This window comes from Medicago truncatula, chromosome 2, assembly GCF_003473485.1.
Source record: "Medicago truncatula cultivar Jemalong A17 chromosome 2, MtrunA17r5.0-ANR, whole genome shotgun sequence".
Classification (NCBI taxonomy): Eukaryota; Viridiplantae; Streptophyta; class Magnoliopsida; order Fabales; family Fabaceae; genus Medicago; species Medicago truncatula.
In genome coordinates, this window is record NC_053043.1 from 10,801,798 (window position 1) to 10,816,988 (window position 15,191).

The 15,191-nt window shown below is 31.6% G+C and overlaps 1 protein-coding gene across 1 annotated transcript; it reads right to left on the minus strand.

Annotated features, from left to right (window-relative positions):
• Window positions 1-660: 660 nt before the first annotated feature.
• Window positions 661-6,726, minus strand: LOC11414406 (E3 ubiquitin-protein ligase dbl4). Its single transcript, XM_003594408.4, has 3 exons — window positions 5,898-6,726; window positions 4,312-5,072; window positions 661-1,544 (listed from the first exon to the last, which is right to left on the minus strand). Exons 1-3 carry the CDS (start codon window positions 6,336-6,338, stop codon window positions 1,184-1,186), a joined length of 1,563 nt encoding a protein of 520 aa, XP_003594456.1. The 5' UTR covers window positions 6,339-6,726; the 3' UTR covers window positions 661-1,183.
• Between the last annotated feature and the right edge of the window lie 8,465 nt (window positions 6,727-15,191).

Consider the following 15,191-nt stretch of genomic DNA (forward strand, 5'->3'; position numbering starts at 1 on the left):
ACCTGTGGCTACTGCAACTGTTGAAAGGAGTTTCTCTGCTATGAAATTTGTGAAGAATCAATTGCGCAACCGTATGGGAGATGAGTTTTTGAATGGTTGTTTGGTAACATACATTGAGAGTGATATATTTTATAGTGTTGAAAATGAAAAAATCTTGCAACGCTTTCAAAATATGACGTCACGAAGAGGGAAATTGTAATTCTTCGTGTCTTTAGTTTTTTGATATAGTCATATACTTTTTGTAATTTTCACTATTTTGCTTAATGGTAATGACTTCATCATTTTAATGGTTATGGTTTTATATATTTTTGTTTAAATATATAATGATAAACGATCTTGACCCCACTTTCTAAAATTTCTGGATCCGTCCCTGATTTATTATAAAAAAAACAATATTAATGATAGATTTACAAAGATATTTGAATAATATTAATTGTAAGATTTTAAAATATTTAACGAGTATATTAAAAACTGCAAATGTCATCAATATATGTAGTTAGTTAATTAGTTATTGGTTAATGAAAATCGAAAAAAGTAGTATTTCAGTTTAATATCAAGGAATTTATTTTTCACAACAGATTAAACCAAAGACTTTCCCTAAGGAATATGTGCGTACATTTTTTTTTTTTGTAGACCTTACAGGCTTCTACTAAGACATCATTAGAAGATGAAAAAAATAATCTGGAATTTCTTTCAATTGGCTAACATTGTATTATTTCCAAATCACAAACAAACTAGTTTCTCTTTTCAATGTTGCTTTTTCTTCTTTTACTTTCTCTAAAGAGAGTCATCATGAACAAGTTGTTCACCTTAATACAATATCCATGAACCTTAGGTCAAAGATATCAAATTGTAGAACATAAAATAAGTCACATGACACGGTGTTACCACACCTCAGTGAGAAACCCTTTCTACAAGTGATTGTACGAGGTTTTTGATGAACTAACTATTTGCATGTTTGGATTAACAATGTGTTTGACAAAATCACAATGACACCGTGATTTTGTTGAAGCTCCAAAGTGCAGTTTTTGCGAAAGTCACGGAGACATCATGTTGCTGCCACACTCACCGTGATTTTGTTTGAAGCTCAAAAGTGTAGCTTTTGCAAAAATCATGGTAACACATCGTGATTCCGCCAAACTCACCCACAATCCGAACACGCGGTATAAGATGTAGCACAATTTTATTGCATGTAATCTTCATAATAGTTGTCACTTATCACAGACACAAATCTCTCTAGCCATGGAAGTTGATGAAGATCCTTCAAAGGGTCCACAAATGATTCTGTACATTGAGGAGGAGGAGATTGATAGGGATTATGGTCACTGAGACTAAAACCTCCATCAAGGAACCGTTGTATAAGCGCAAGTTGCGACCGTTCTTGATCTGAGTACGCATCCATGATCATAGAAGTCTCCCATGACCATTGTTCTGATTCTTGAAGGGAGTTTGTCAAGCTGTCTTCATCCCAGAATGCACATTGACATGTTTGTTGGCCGTCCCTGTACTCAGCACCACAAGAATAGCAGAACTCATGACCGCACCTGAAAATTTAGACACATGAAATCAAAACTATTGTGACCCATGAAGCAATGACATGGACATGGACATTAAACAGGACATTGACACGACGACACCAATAATAATTTGGGAAAATGAAATATTTGAATACAACCACGACATGTGTTAGACATTAGACATGCCACTTCATAGTGCTACATAGAAGTGTCTGCTTATGTTATACTAAAGAAATTCAACATAGACTTCTAAACTTCTCAACAATCTATCATATCATTATCAAATATACAACATACTTTAAACCTTAGAACAAAGTTATCAACATGCAAATGGCAAGGCTATTTTTTGAATCGTGATCTTGTATCTTATCGTTATCAGTTAATATGGTATCAAAGGGATATAGCTCTAAAAAGGCAATGTAAATAAGTACCAATAAAATGAAGGAAAATATTAGTAGCTCTAACCCAAAGTTAACCATATAAATCTAAATAAAATATGGCACTGGAGTATCTCCTTCCAGTAATACCAATTGATATGTTAGTATGCCGGTTTGATCCACCGTTGAGCATAAAATACATTGTTTTCTAGGGTGTCTACAACGTTTCCATTAAATGAACAAAAAGGTTCAATCCTACATTCAAGGGTTGAGCCTAATTTAAGCGATTTCATTCCATCTTGGATTTGGAAAATGTCCCTTATTCTATTTTCAATTTTTTTTGGTGGTGGCCGGGGTTTGAACCCCGGACCTTGCATATATTATGCATCGTCCCTACCAACTGAGCTAAGCTCACGAGGACTTAATCTATTTTCATTAAATTAACATAAAGGGTCACTTACTCTTATTAAATAACACTAATGAAAATTTACTAGTATACTTGAGCAATTTCAGATAACTGAAAGTATTAATTTGATAGAGAGGAATTAAGTGCATAACAGGCACAAATACGAAGTGTTCTGTGCTTCGCTCCTGTTCATTCTTCGCTGCCAATGAATGCCAGTACTGATCATATTCATTAAACAGTTTCAAACATTATTCTTAAAATGTAAGCTGGTCCTAACTACTCTAAAAAAAAAAGTTGGTCCTAACTCAACCATAGAAAACTAGCTTGTAAGGTAAGAATTGCCCAAGCTTTATAAGCAATACATAGGTCATATCTCTGGTCGACGTGGGAATCTCAACAATCCCCTCACAATCCAGATTAGACATCTCAAGTGTGGATAATGCAGGTGGAATAACATGGATCCCAGTAATTATATTATCTTTTTTACCAGCCCAAGCTAATACAAAATACTTTCAGCTTTGATGCATAGAGTTCACCTTAAACCGGCACATAATCTATCCTACACCAATAAAACTTATTAAAATCAATGTAACCTAAATGGCTGATCATCTCAGGATGACCACTTCTGCAAGTTAGTTGGCAGACTCAGCTTTGCTCTTCTCAAGCCTTAAAATTATTTAGCTTTCCGATCACAAAACTATTTTCAAATCTTACATCCTCTTCTCTCACATCTATCCAATAAAATATCCATGTAATGCCTTTTATATCTCCAACCATAAACAATTTAATAATAGTGAAAGCAATTGAAACAAGCTCTCTTTATCTATCTCTTTCCATACAGCACATTTAGTTTACTCACCTTTGCAACCAAATTAATAAGAACAAGAACAAGAAATGAAAATAGAAAATGTTCACAAGCCCCTAGTTTTTTGCTTTAGTTGTTTCATAAAACTATTCTGCTTTCAGTATTATCAAAACGAAAGAAAATTTGATCATTCTAATAATGCCCTTGTTCAGAAAACATATACTATTATAGAACTCACTACCCAGTCCCAACTAATTACCCAGTAATCTGAATCAATTTGAACCTATACTATTATAGAACTCACTACCCAGTCCCAACTAATTACCCAGTAATCTGAATCAATTTGAACCTGCAGCATTAGGCCATAGATTACATTGAGTGCACTGGGTCGTAGATTTCATTGAGTATAGTAATCTGAAACTGATATTGAGGTCTGAACATTACATATATAACCGAGAAATGATATTTGTATAACCATTTTTGGGACAGCCTTTTTTTCCTCTTCTTTGGAGACAAACAATAGAAAGAGTAAGAACACAATGTTGTCGCAAACCACGTTGATTGTACAAATATCATTTCTCATTTGTATTAAGGTTACTATTGAGAGTCCCGCATTGATTGAGATATGATATGAATATATGTTTATAAGTGGGAGACATGCATCGCCTTACAAACCACTTTTGTGGGATTGAGTTAGGCCCAAGGGCCAAGTACAACCAAAATTCTAAGTTGGTATTAGAGCTCCAAAATTCTCCGTAGCACCACCCACTATCAGACCACTCAAGTCACGCTCTAGGTCCAATCATGGACATGAGAGGGGTGTGGTGGGTGCTTATAAGTAAGAGGCATCTCTCACCTTATAAGCCGGTTTCGTAGGGTTGCGTTTGGCCCAACCCAATTTCTAAGCAACATAAAAATGTCAAGTGGTGTAATTCTCAAACAGAAATTGAAGCAAACCCAAATCCTAAATTAACAAGGCTTATGAGATGAGGCCCAAAAGGAAGGATACGCCTAATCAAAGTATGAAGTGTGATGCACCTGGTCATATTTAGGGGAGAGATGGGGAAGTAGCCAACTGCCTATGTGGCAAGAGTAGTTGTGATGCATGTTCGGGGAAGGTGAGTATATGTATATGGTTAGCAAAATGCATATAAAATGAACCAGCATTTTCTTTTCATTTTCAAATAAAGAGAAGTTGTGTCTTACCGGCATGTCATGTGGTAACAACCTTGAGTAAGCTCAATCATTATACGACACTGCTGACAACGCTTCCACCTTTTATTCTGAGCAAGACGATGCAAGGTAATGTCAGAAGCATCTCTCTCCTCTTCCGGCAAACTCTGAAATTCTTCACAGCTCATGGAAGAATGCCAAGGAACACCACAGCCCACGCAGATAAACCTCTGACAAACAGGACACTCGATACAAGAATTGTCCGACTGACTAGATGAACCGTCCATTGCTGATAAACACTCGCAAGGATCAAGGAGAACAGAACAATTTGGAAATGGACAATAAAATCTTTCTGACTGGGCAATATTTGCTTCTGAAAGGGCTTTCTCGAGAGATTCAAAGGAGATGAATGGAAGAAAAGATTTGCACTCGGGTGTAGAGATACAATATCTGCATCCTGGTTGAGGACATCTTATAGGGACTTGACAACATTGTAGTTTACCGTCAGCATAGGACCTCAAGCAATGTGAACAGAATGTGTGTGAACATTTCAAGGTAATCATCATTGGCACTGGCTTGTCGTCGCAACAAATAGAACAGTTCTCGAGCAATTTTTCGTCATTTACTGGAAAAGTGACGAGCCCCATAGCTACTGTGGCCAACTGCATTGGCTGCTCAAGATCAATGCTTGGTATAAGCTTCAGATCAAAAGTTTCAAAATTATTGGCATGTTCCAAAATCCTTTCTCTCAGTGCCATCAAAAGCGGCATGTCCAAATTTTTCTCAGCCGTTATCTGTCAAAAAAATCCACATTCAAACAAACATAGTTAAAGACAAGGGCATGCTAAAAACACACAGTTAAGAGTTAATAGAGGTTATGTCAAAGCATGGCTTCTAGAACACAAACCTCTTAAAACAATATCATATGCAAACTAAAGAAACTAAACAAGGGGTCCAAAGAGAGGAAAATTCAGATCAAGGAAATCAGAAGTAAATGATATACATTCAAGATACAAATTACAATAAGAAAATATAAAATTTGAAATGAAAATACCATTGCACATTTAAGCACGCCCAAGAATTGACCAAGACTTTAGAGTATGCAACAGAAAATATTATAATGCTTACCTCAGAGTTCATCCACAAAAGTAAAACATGACACTGAGAAGCATACCTAAACAACTGGCGGCAAAAATAACAAGGCAACGCTTTAAACAGACATACACGGTTGTTTGGATTGACTTATTTGAGTTTGTTTATTGCATGTTTGGTAGAGCATATGAAAACAACTTATTACATGGTCATACGCTCCTTTCAGCCTATTTCTATAAGCTTACCATGATAGTTTATTAAAACAACTATCTTATACGAAAACTATTTGACTTTATTTTATCAGTTGCTCTAGAAATAACATTTACATAAGCGCTTATTAGCTTTTGTTATAAGGGCTTAATTAAGGTGTATATCAAAACAGAGTAATGCTAAAAAGTAAATAAATAAAGTACAAGTGATTTTCAATTTAACAATTATAGGGTTTGTCAGAATATTCATCAATATACATAAATTGTAATTGTCACAACAAATAAATCTTAAGTTCAATTACTGAATCACTCACTAACCTTAAATAACAACTCAGAATCTGTGAAAGCATAAACCCTACGGATCTTGTTCTGCAAAGCTTCTAACAACCCATCCATGAGTGCCAAGTAATCAACCATAGGCTCCTCAGCATAAAAATCAAGCCTTTTCTGCACCCTTATAGGAGGAAGATTTGATGATCTTTCCATAAACACTCCAATTCCAGAAAACCCTGAAGTTGAATTTTCAACACCAGTAATTGATAATCCCTTAAAGAACATTCTTACTGAAAATTCATCAAGTTCTTCCTTCAACCCTTCCACCACTTTCTCCTCAGTTTCTTTCCACTCTTCTTGTTCTTCTTCTCTTTCTTCATCATCTCTTTCTTCTGCATCTTCACAGCAACTGCAAAACTCATCTTCTTCTTCCTCCTCCTCATCATTAACAAATGGTTTATAATCTAAAAAAGGTTGATCCTCCATTTCCAAAAATAAAAAAATACCAGAGATTTTCAATTACAACAAAATCTCAAATTTCAGCATGGCCCATCAACAAATTGACCTAAAAAATCAATTTTTTTAGCAACAAGAACAATTCCCAATAAAAAAATTACAAAAATGATGACCCTTTTGGACCCAATTGATGAATCAAAGTAGAAAAATAGAAGTGAATAATTTGAAGAATGGGATTCACAAGAGGGTGTGTGTGATGATACTATAAGACCCAACAATCAAAATCGAATTTTTGGGACAAATCAATATGGACCCTCATTCATAGGTCATTCATTGACTTTGAGAGAGAGAGTGTGTGTGTATGAAGGTACCATTACCATACTCCTTATCTGTAAAGTGGTTGGAATTTGGTACTATTATTCTATTGTTGCTATTATTATCTAGCCTGTGATTCTTATACTATACTCTATTTTTATTTTATGGGAAACGTTAAACATCACTCTTAGGACATTGGTTAAAGGAGCAATAATATAAATATTGTGTGAGGAAGTGGTAAAAAGTGATGAATTCAATTTTTTAAAAGTTTAAAAATTGTAATCTTCAATGTAAAACTACTATTTTTGATTTTCTTAACCATTGCTATGAGAATACTGGTTAACAAGATCCTTATTTTATTAATATAGTATAAGAATAAGATTATGCAAATAATTTAGAATTTTATATATAAATTGATTGTTTTTATATAAATAAAAAAAATTAGTAGATAAAAATTAAACTGTTCAGTGATCACATGGCATCACCTAATTGTTGGTTGGTACAAAATAAGATGTTTGATTCCTCACCTTAGATTGACCTCATTATAATATATATCATTAAAGAAATAATAGGAGATTATTTTGTCCATGTAAGAGGAATAGTTTGTCCATGTAAGAGGAAAGATGTTAATTGAGTGATATTACAAGTTCAAGGTACATAGAGGTAAGAGGAAAGAGATCAACAAAATTTTACAATATGTAAGTGTGATTGGTTGTGGAAAAAAAAAATTAAGAAGAGATAAATATGTAAGGGATATTATGAGAAATGTGAGAAAATAAATGAAAAGTGATGTATTGTTTAGTATAAAGAAGATAGAGATTAGAGTTTGGAACCCATGTTTAAACATGTAACAATGTTAAAAAATTAGTTTAATTGCACTTTTACCTCTCTATCTTTTTAAAAGTTGTGCTTTTGATTTTTAACTAATTAAAATACAAAACAACCCCTATGTATTAGATATTTGGCAATTTTGGCCCCCAAAGCCACTTTTGACTTAGTCTTCGCTGACGTGGCACCTCACTTAAGGGATGTGGGTGCCACGTCAGCGAAGACTAAGTCAAAAGTGGCCTTGGGGGCCAAAACTGCCAAAGATCCAATACATAGGGGCTGTTTTGTATTTTAATTAGTTAGGGGGTCAAAACCGCAACTTTTGAAAAGATAGGGGGCCAAAAGTGCAATTAAGCCTAAAAAATTTAGGGAGTTTTACGTTTATTTGAATTCAACAAGTTAATTATCGAGTCAAATTCCAAACTTTATTCAAGTTGGCTTGGTTCATTGCCAACCCTAGAAGCAACCAAATATTTGGGGTATACATTTGGCTTCTCCCACACGTATCTATCATATGCTAATAAAAAAAAACACCTCATTCATTTACGACTCTGAAAGTGACCTTATTATTTTTACCGATTACATACCGCCACAGTTGCAAATTGTCACTCTTCTCTTCAAGCATCTCATTCATTTGAATGACTTTCTTTCAATTTATCTCCACTCATAATAATCATCATCATGGAGATATGAGATTCATCATTTGATTAGTTCTTTTATTTCCAACTATCAGTTGCTTGATGTTCTTATATCAAGAAATATATCTAATCTAGGAGCACCCATTGCTCGAAAGTGGTAAAGCATTTATTTATGCAACTTTTCTCTTAAAATTGTATTCTTGAACATTTTGACTTGTATTATTTGGTGCTTTCATCCTTGTTCGTCGTGCCTTCCAAACCTGAAATAGTGCATGAATGTATATTCGATGAATGTATGAGTCAAATAAAGGAATTGTTAGCCTATGAAATGACTAAAATTTAAAACCAGAAATCAATGTTGATCTTTCTAGAAGTTCAAACCAATTCTCACTTTGCCTAAAACTTGAAAAAATCCAATCATTACCATTTGATTGGATCCTACGTTCTTGATTGAATTTTCCAAATTAACCAATACTTCATATTAGCACAAATTTCACCAGGACAACGACTCACTTACACCTTTTTTTTCTTCTTACAAGGACCTGCACTTGGTATAACTGGATGCGTGCTAATAATCAACTATCCACTTGGGATGCATTCACCCATTTATTGGAGATGCGTTTCAAGTCTTCATCTTATGAGAATCATCAAGCAACACTCTTCAAATTGTGCCAAAAAGAAAAATATTGAAGTAAAATAAAATCTATCACAAACATATATTGTTTAAAGAACATACCCAAATACTTAATACATGCATAAAAAGTAGGTGACATTTACCATGGGAAGGTTTAATCATTTTTCACCATGGGAAAAGTTATTCTTGATCATTGATATATTAATAAAAATATTGAGTGGTTGAGATGGGTTACTTGCAACCTATTGTTAACTTTTTGGTTTTAAAAATTGAATAAAAATTGCGACCCCACATTATATAGGTTTAATTTTATTTTATTTAATGGGCTATAAACACAATATATGAACAATTGGCCTATTGTTATTGAACTAGTGTGATACCCGTGCGTACGCACGGGTTAATGTATCTATTATTGAACAATGTAATTTAAATAAAACAAAATAAATAATGACATCAAAATTTAAGTTGATATAATCGTTAAAACAACAAAGTAGATAAACATACAACATGCAATAGATATTAAACAAATGACAAACAACTTATGATTACAAATTACATTACGCCAAAGAAATGATATCGACAAAAAGATTCAAAGACTACTAAACAGTATTAAAAATTAGTATAACACCCGTACTCAATTTCTTCTTTGTGACAATACTATCAACCATATTAATGATCCATGAATTTTTTTCCCAAAGGATTTTATGAACAAAATTCATGTTAACACATTTATCATGGATTAATTAGTTTTTAATCATACAAATCACAAGTTTTTAAGCTTAGTCGATATAAAATTTTAACGGTAATTTTAATCCTTCACAAAATTAGAGCTTTTATTAATGCAAAATAATTGATGCTCAAGTGCAGCCGTAAAATGTTGAAAAATCGGGTAGAACATCTCATATTTAGCCTCTTGTAAAAAAAAAAAACTCATATTTAAACTTTTTTTTAAAAAGAAGTACAATGAAAAAAAAACTAACTCAATAAAATGTTCTTGAACTTTTTTTTATGTGAGACACCCCTATAAATTCTATAGGCTCTTCAAATAGGTTTTAATGTGGGACACCCCCTATAAAAATTTTGAGTTGAATTTTATATTCAACTTTAATTCTAGACCATACATTTTATAAAAAAATTAATAAACAATGACATGGAATTTTCTTATAAGCTTATTTTTTACTGGTATATAAGGGTTTTTGATTTTTAATATTGATAAAAAATTGTAAAAATAAAAATAAAAACCCTTGCTTTAAAAAATAAAAGTCAGTAGATAATATTGATGTAGAATTTATACACGTTACTGTAACGCCCTATTTTATTATTTATTTATTTTATTGAGTTTAGATGTCTTTTTATAATTTAGTAGATTTATTTTGATGAGTGATATTTTGTTATGTTATATGTAGGTATTTATTAATAAAATATATATGTTATTTGATGTATAAATATATATGTTATTTGGTGTAGAAATATATATTATAGAAATATATTTGTTATAGAGATATATTTGTTATTTGTTATAGAAATATTTTATATTATATATATATTAGAATAGAATATTGAGACTTTGAGGGTAGGTTTGAAAATAAGAGAAAATAAGTAGGTTAATGATTTATATAAAAGAGAGAGTTAGAATTAGAAAATAAGGATTACGTGAAACCTGTGAGCCTATTTGCTCTATACGTTGGGGGCTTGAAGCCCTGTGAGTATATTTATGCTCTATATGTTGGGGGCTTGATGCCTGGTTGGTACCACATGCATGATTAAGTTGTTGTAGTTGGATTGTCGAGATGATGTCGTCGTTGTTGCATTGTCGAGTGAATGTCGTTGTTGTCGCATTGTCGTTGTTGTTAAGTTGTCATTTATCAATGAGTTGTTAATGAAGAACTATGTGAAGTATTAATATTATTAATTGTTGTTGAATATGATGTTGTTCATTATTGATGAATTATTGTATGAATGTATATGATGTGATGAATATGATGTTATATGATGTTGTTTATGATTGATGAATATGATGTTATCTGATGTTTTCATTATTGATGAATTATCGTATTAATGTATATGGTTGATGAATATGATGTTATATGAAGTTGAATTCTTATATGAATGTACATGTTGATAACTATGATGTGATATGTTGTTATTAATGATTAAATGTATTACTATATGAATATATATGTTGATAAAAATGATATTATGATGCAAAGTCGTTGCTGTTGTCGTTGTCGAAATAATTAATGAGTTGTTATTGAGAAATTATGTGCACCGTTGTTAATGATGATTTGAAGTTAATTGATGATGTATAGTTGGAATTATGTGAAGCATTAACATTGTTTAATTGATTGTTGTTTATGTTGATAAGTTCTCTTACTTAAATGACTGTTTATTAAATATGCTAATGATGAACAGATGTTGTTATGTGTTGTTAAATTCTATTGATGAATTATATGCTTATTATTATTAAATGTGAAATCTCACCCTTTCTGTTTGAATGTTGCCTCTACGTGGGTAACGTGCAGATAATCAGAAATAGCTGTTGAAGTGAGTTGACTCTCTCACGCGCCGTCTTAGGGTCTCTCTGATACGTAACGGGATGGGGATATTGTGTTGTTTTCCATATGTTACGTATTATTATAATTTATGTTGGTGAACCATTTGAAATGTAATTCTTAATAAGTTGTTTATGTTGAGGCCGTTGTGCCATTACGTTGTTTAATGAATGTTTTCCGCTGCCATGAAATTTGAATTGTTGACATGAGATAATTTGAATAAATAGTAATTCTACTCTATTTATCTTTTAAAGTAGCGTGACATCCTGTTTTAGTTGTTTACTCTGATGTTTATGCAAATTTTTTTAAAATTGAGAAAACGAGGTGTTACAGTTACAATTGTCAATCACTAATTTATTTATTTTTGTTACAAAAATTTTAGGGTGAGGGGATGGTGCCCCAGTCCAAGGCAGGGAATACCTTCGGGTTCAAAGAGCACTTACAAAGATAATTACATTTACCTCCCTCTAAAGGCACTAGCGGGGCTCGGACCCGGGTTCTCTCGAATTCAAGACCTGTCTTTTTACCACTAAACCAAGCCTTTGGAGTTAATTACTAATTAATTAAGTAAATTGATTTTCTTATGTATCTTAAAAATTATAATAATAAGAGAATTTTTTTGTCAAATAGCCTAGCGGTTAGATAAATTCACCTTAAAGGTGAATAAGAGAATTTATAATAAAATAATTTGACGCATGATTCGTGTTTTGACGTTTAATACGTACAGACCACAGTCTGTTGCTAGTTTTTTTATAAAACATTTAATCCTAAAAATCATTAAAAAAACCAAATAAAACTAAACGAAAAAAAATCAAAAATAAAAACAAAAAAATATTAAAAATGGTTGTTCCCAAAGCCTATGTAAAAACTAAAACATTAAAAAAAAATGGCCTGTCGCCAAAATTATTTAAGAACACCGTGATTGCTATGAACATATTTCATTTTAAGTAATATTACCTTTGTTTATTTAAGTAATATTGATATTGCTTGCTATAAAGTTTTTAACATATTCTCTACCTTATGCCAGCTCTACGTGAGAGTCATGTATAGAGTCAAGGGGAGTTGGTTTAACGATTTGGTTAAAACGTACCAATATCGTTAATAGAATAAAATTAAAGAAAAACTCATTTAACTTGATGCAATGGTGTTAAGTTGAAATATTGAAGTGTTTTTTTTTCTTCAAAATCTGAGATTCGGTTTATCCTATATCAATTAGGATGAATTAGTTTAGCTTCTCTTAAAAAAAAAATTAAAGGATCAATGTGATGTTTTATTAAGCTAAAGAACAACTTCTTTGACAATAAAACATTCATTGCATTTCATTGAGAATCAGAGTTGTATACAGATTGGATTGAAATAAAGGTTAATATGTCTTTACCCTTTGTAATTTGGGTGAGTTCTGGTTTACCTTCTGTAAAAAAAATATGTTTAGATTCCAACCTTGAAAAATGAAGATTCTCTAAAAAACACCCATGACCCAGCTGACCGTGCATTTTCGCTGATGTGGCACGCTGCGTCACCTTTTTCGGATGACGTGGCACGCTGACTGTATAATTATTTTTATATGGTACACGTGACATTTATGATTCTTAAAAATGAGAAATAATGAAAAAATTAATAAAAAATTCAAAAAATGAAAAAATTAATATATTTCTAGATTTTTTTCAACACCGGAAAAATGAAAAAAAAGGAACTTAAAATATAATAAGAAAATATATTTCAAATTTTTTTTAAAAAAAGTTCAGATTTTTCTTTCAAAATTAAAAAGTTTGATTTTTTATACAAAAAATAAAAATATTGAAGAATAAAATTAAAGACTTTTTATTCAACAGTATAGCATGACTTATACACCGGTGTCAATATCCATTGTATCATGTTATTTGCCTAGATTATATTTTCGAATAAAATAAAATTCTGGAAATTAATTTTCAAAATAAAAAATAGATAACTTTATATTTTTGATTTTTTTATAATTTTAATTTAATTCGGATTTTTTTTATAAATTTTTCGAAAATTAATATATACATTATTTTTTTTCCAGATTTTTTTTAATTTAAAAAAAAATCCAATTTTTTTTTTCTATTTTTTTAATTTTTGAAAAAAAAAACTGATTTTTTTTCCCTTCAGATTATTAAAATTTTTGAAAATTAATTCAGATTTTTTATCTTTTTTTTAAAAAAATCAAATTAATTTTTTAATTAATTACACACATGTCAGGTTAAAAAAAATAAAAACTAAATTAACTACACAGTGGCGTGCCACGTCAGCAAATGGAGTGTGTCAGATGGGATTAGGGATGTTTTTTTTTTGGAGAATTTTCATTTTTTAAGGTTGAAATCTAAACAATTTTTTTTACAGGGGGTAAATCGAAATTCGCCAAATTATAGGGATGGTAAAGACATATTAACCCTTGAAATAAATATAATTTGGAAACTAACATAAGACTATGAACGTTTTTCATTTTAAAAAACTAACAAAACTTAAATTTGTAAAAAAATCTTACTGCAAAATCAAAGAAAACTCAATTACATTCCTAATTTTTCCATCGCTTCCATCTAAATCCTTAAAAATAAGTTAAATGGCTGAAAAAGGTAATTAAGTCATAAGTTAATAATATAAAAAGTAACATGGCATGGTTCATTAATTAAATTGATACTTTGCATATTTTTCTATAAAAAGTCGTTAAATGGGGTGAATTAAAGTAGTATCCAATTAGTAATTTAGTATAGGTGAAGATACCTCTCCCTCATATATAGTCACTCGCGCAAAGGACGCACTAAATGAATGGAGTTGTATGCAACGAGCAAAGGCATCAATCCACAACAAAAATTCAGAGCACGCTTGGATCAAACCACCGGTTGGCATGATCAAATGTAATGTAGATGCAGCTGCTTTCGACAATAACTCTGTTATGGGGTATGGTATGTGTTTCCGTGACTCTATGGGTGTATTATTACTTGGCAAATCAGACTTCTACTACTCATCAGCCACTGTTTTAGAGGCTGAGTCTTTAGGCCTTCTAGATGCTATCAAAGTGGCTATCTCACATGGAATGCGTGACATACTGACATCATGTTTGAGACCGATTCAAAAATCTTATCTGATGCTATTGCCGCCGCCACTATTCCCATCAACGAGTTCGGTGATCTTGTAACTCATTGTAGAAGGTTACTTCTTAGTAGACCCGACTTTGTAGTGTCGTATGTTAGGAGGCAAGCAAATAGAGTTGCTCATAATATTGCTAGAGCATCACTATCTCACCCTAGCCCTCATATCTTTCATCATGTAACACCTACTTTGTATCCGTTAATTTTTAATGAAATGAACTAACTTTGCCTTTGCTCAAAAAAAAAAAAAAAAAAAGATACCATGGTGGATCAAATTTGGTCTTAGCTTTTGTCTGTATTATCTTACCCGACAAGCATTCCTTATGCAGCATCAAATCTCACTATCCCTTTGGAGATTTACTATTTCTTTATTTAGTTAATAAGAGTCCCGGTCACAAGTTAATAAGAGTAGGACACCAAAATTAACCAAATACTAACAAATAAGTTCTTAAAATTGAAAGTTTTATTAACTAAATAAAGAAATAGTAAATATTCATTAAATTGAAAGTTTTTATTCATTAAAAAAAGCTTAAATATGAAAATAGTCTCTGCAAACATCTGACATTTTGGTTTTAGTCCCTGTAAAAATATTTTTTTGGTTTTAATCCCTGCAAATATAAAAAATTTGGTTTTGGTCCTTGGTACTTTGTTTTAGTCCTTGTAAAATTGATTCATATTGGATTTGGTCCTTGTAATATGTAGAATATTTGATTTTAGTTCATCAAAATGAGGACTAAAATGAATATTATAGAGACCAATTTCAATATGAAATGATTTTACAAGGATTAAAACAAAATACCAATGACCAA

Bases quoted from the DNA above. Each gene is read 5' to 3' on its own strand.
- LOC11414406 (XM_003594408.4), bottom strand. From the start codon at position 6,338: ATGGAGGATCAACCTTTTTTAGATTATAAACCATTTGTTAATGATGAG. The intron at 5,073-5,897 runs GTTAGTGAGTGA...TTTTTTTGACAG, and splicing joins ATTCTGAGTTGTTATTTAAG to ATAACGGCTGAGAAAAATTT. The intron at 1,545-4,311 runs GTAAGACACAAC...CTAAATTTTCAG, and splicing joins TGTTACCACATGACATGCCG to GTGCGGTCATGAGTTCTGCT.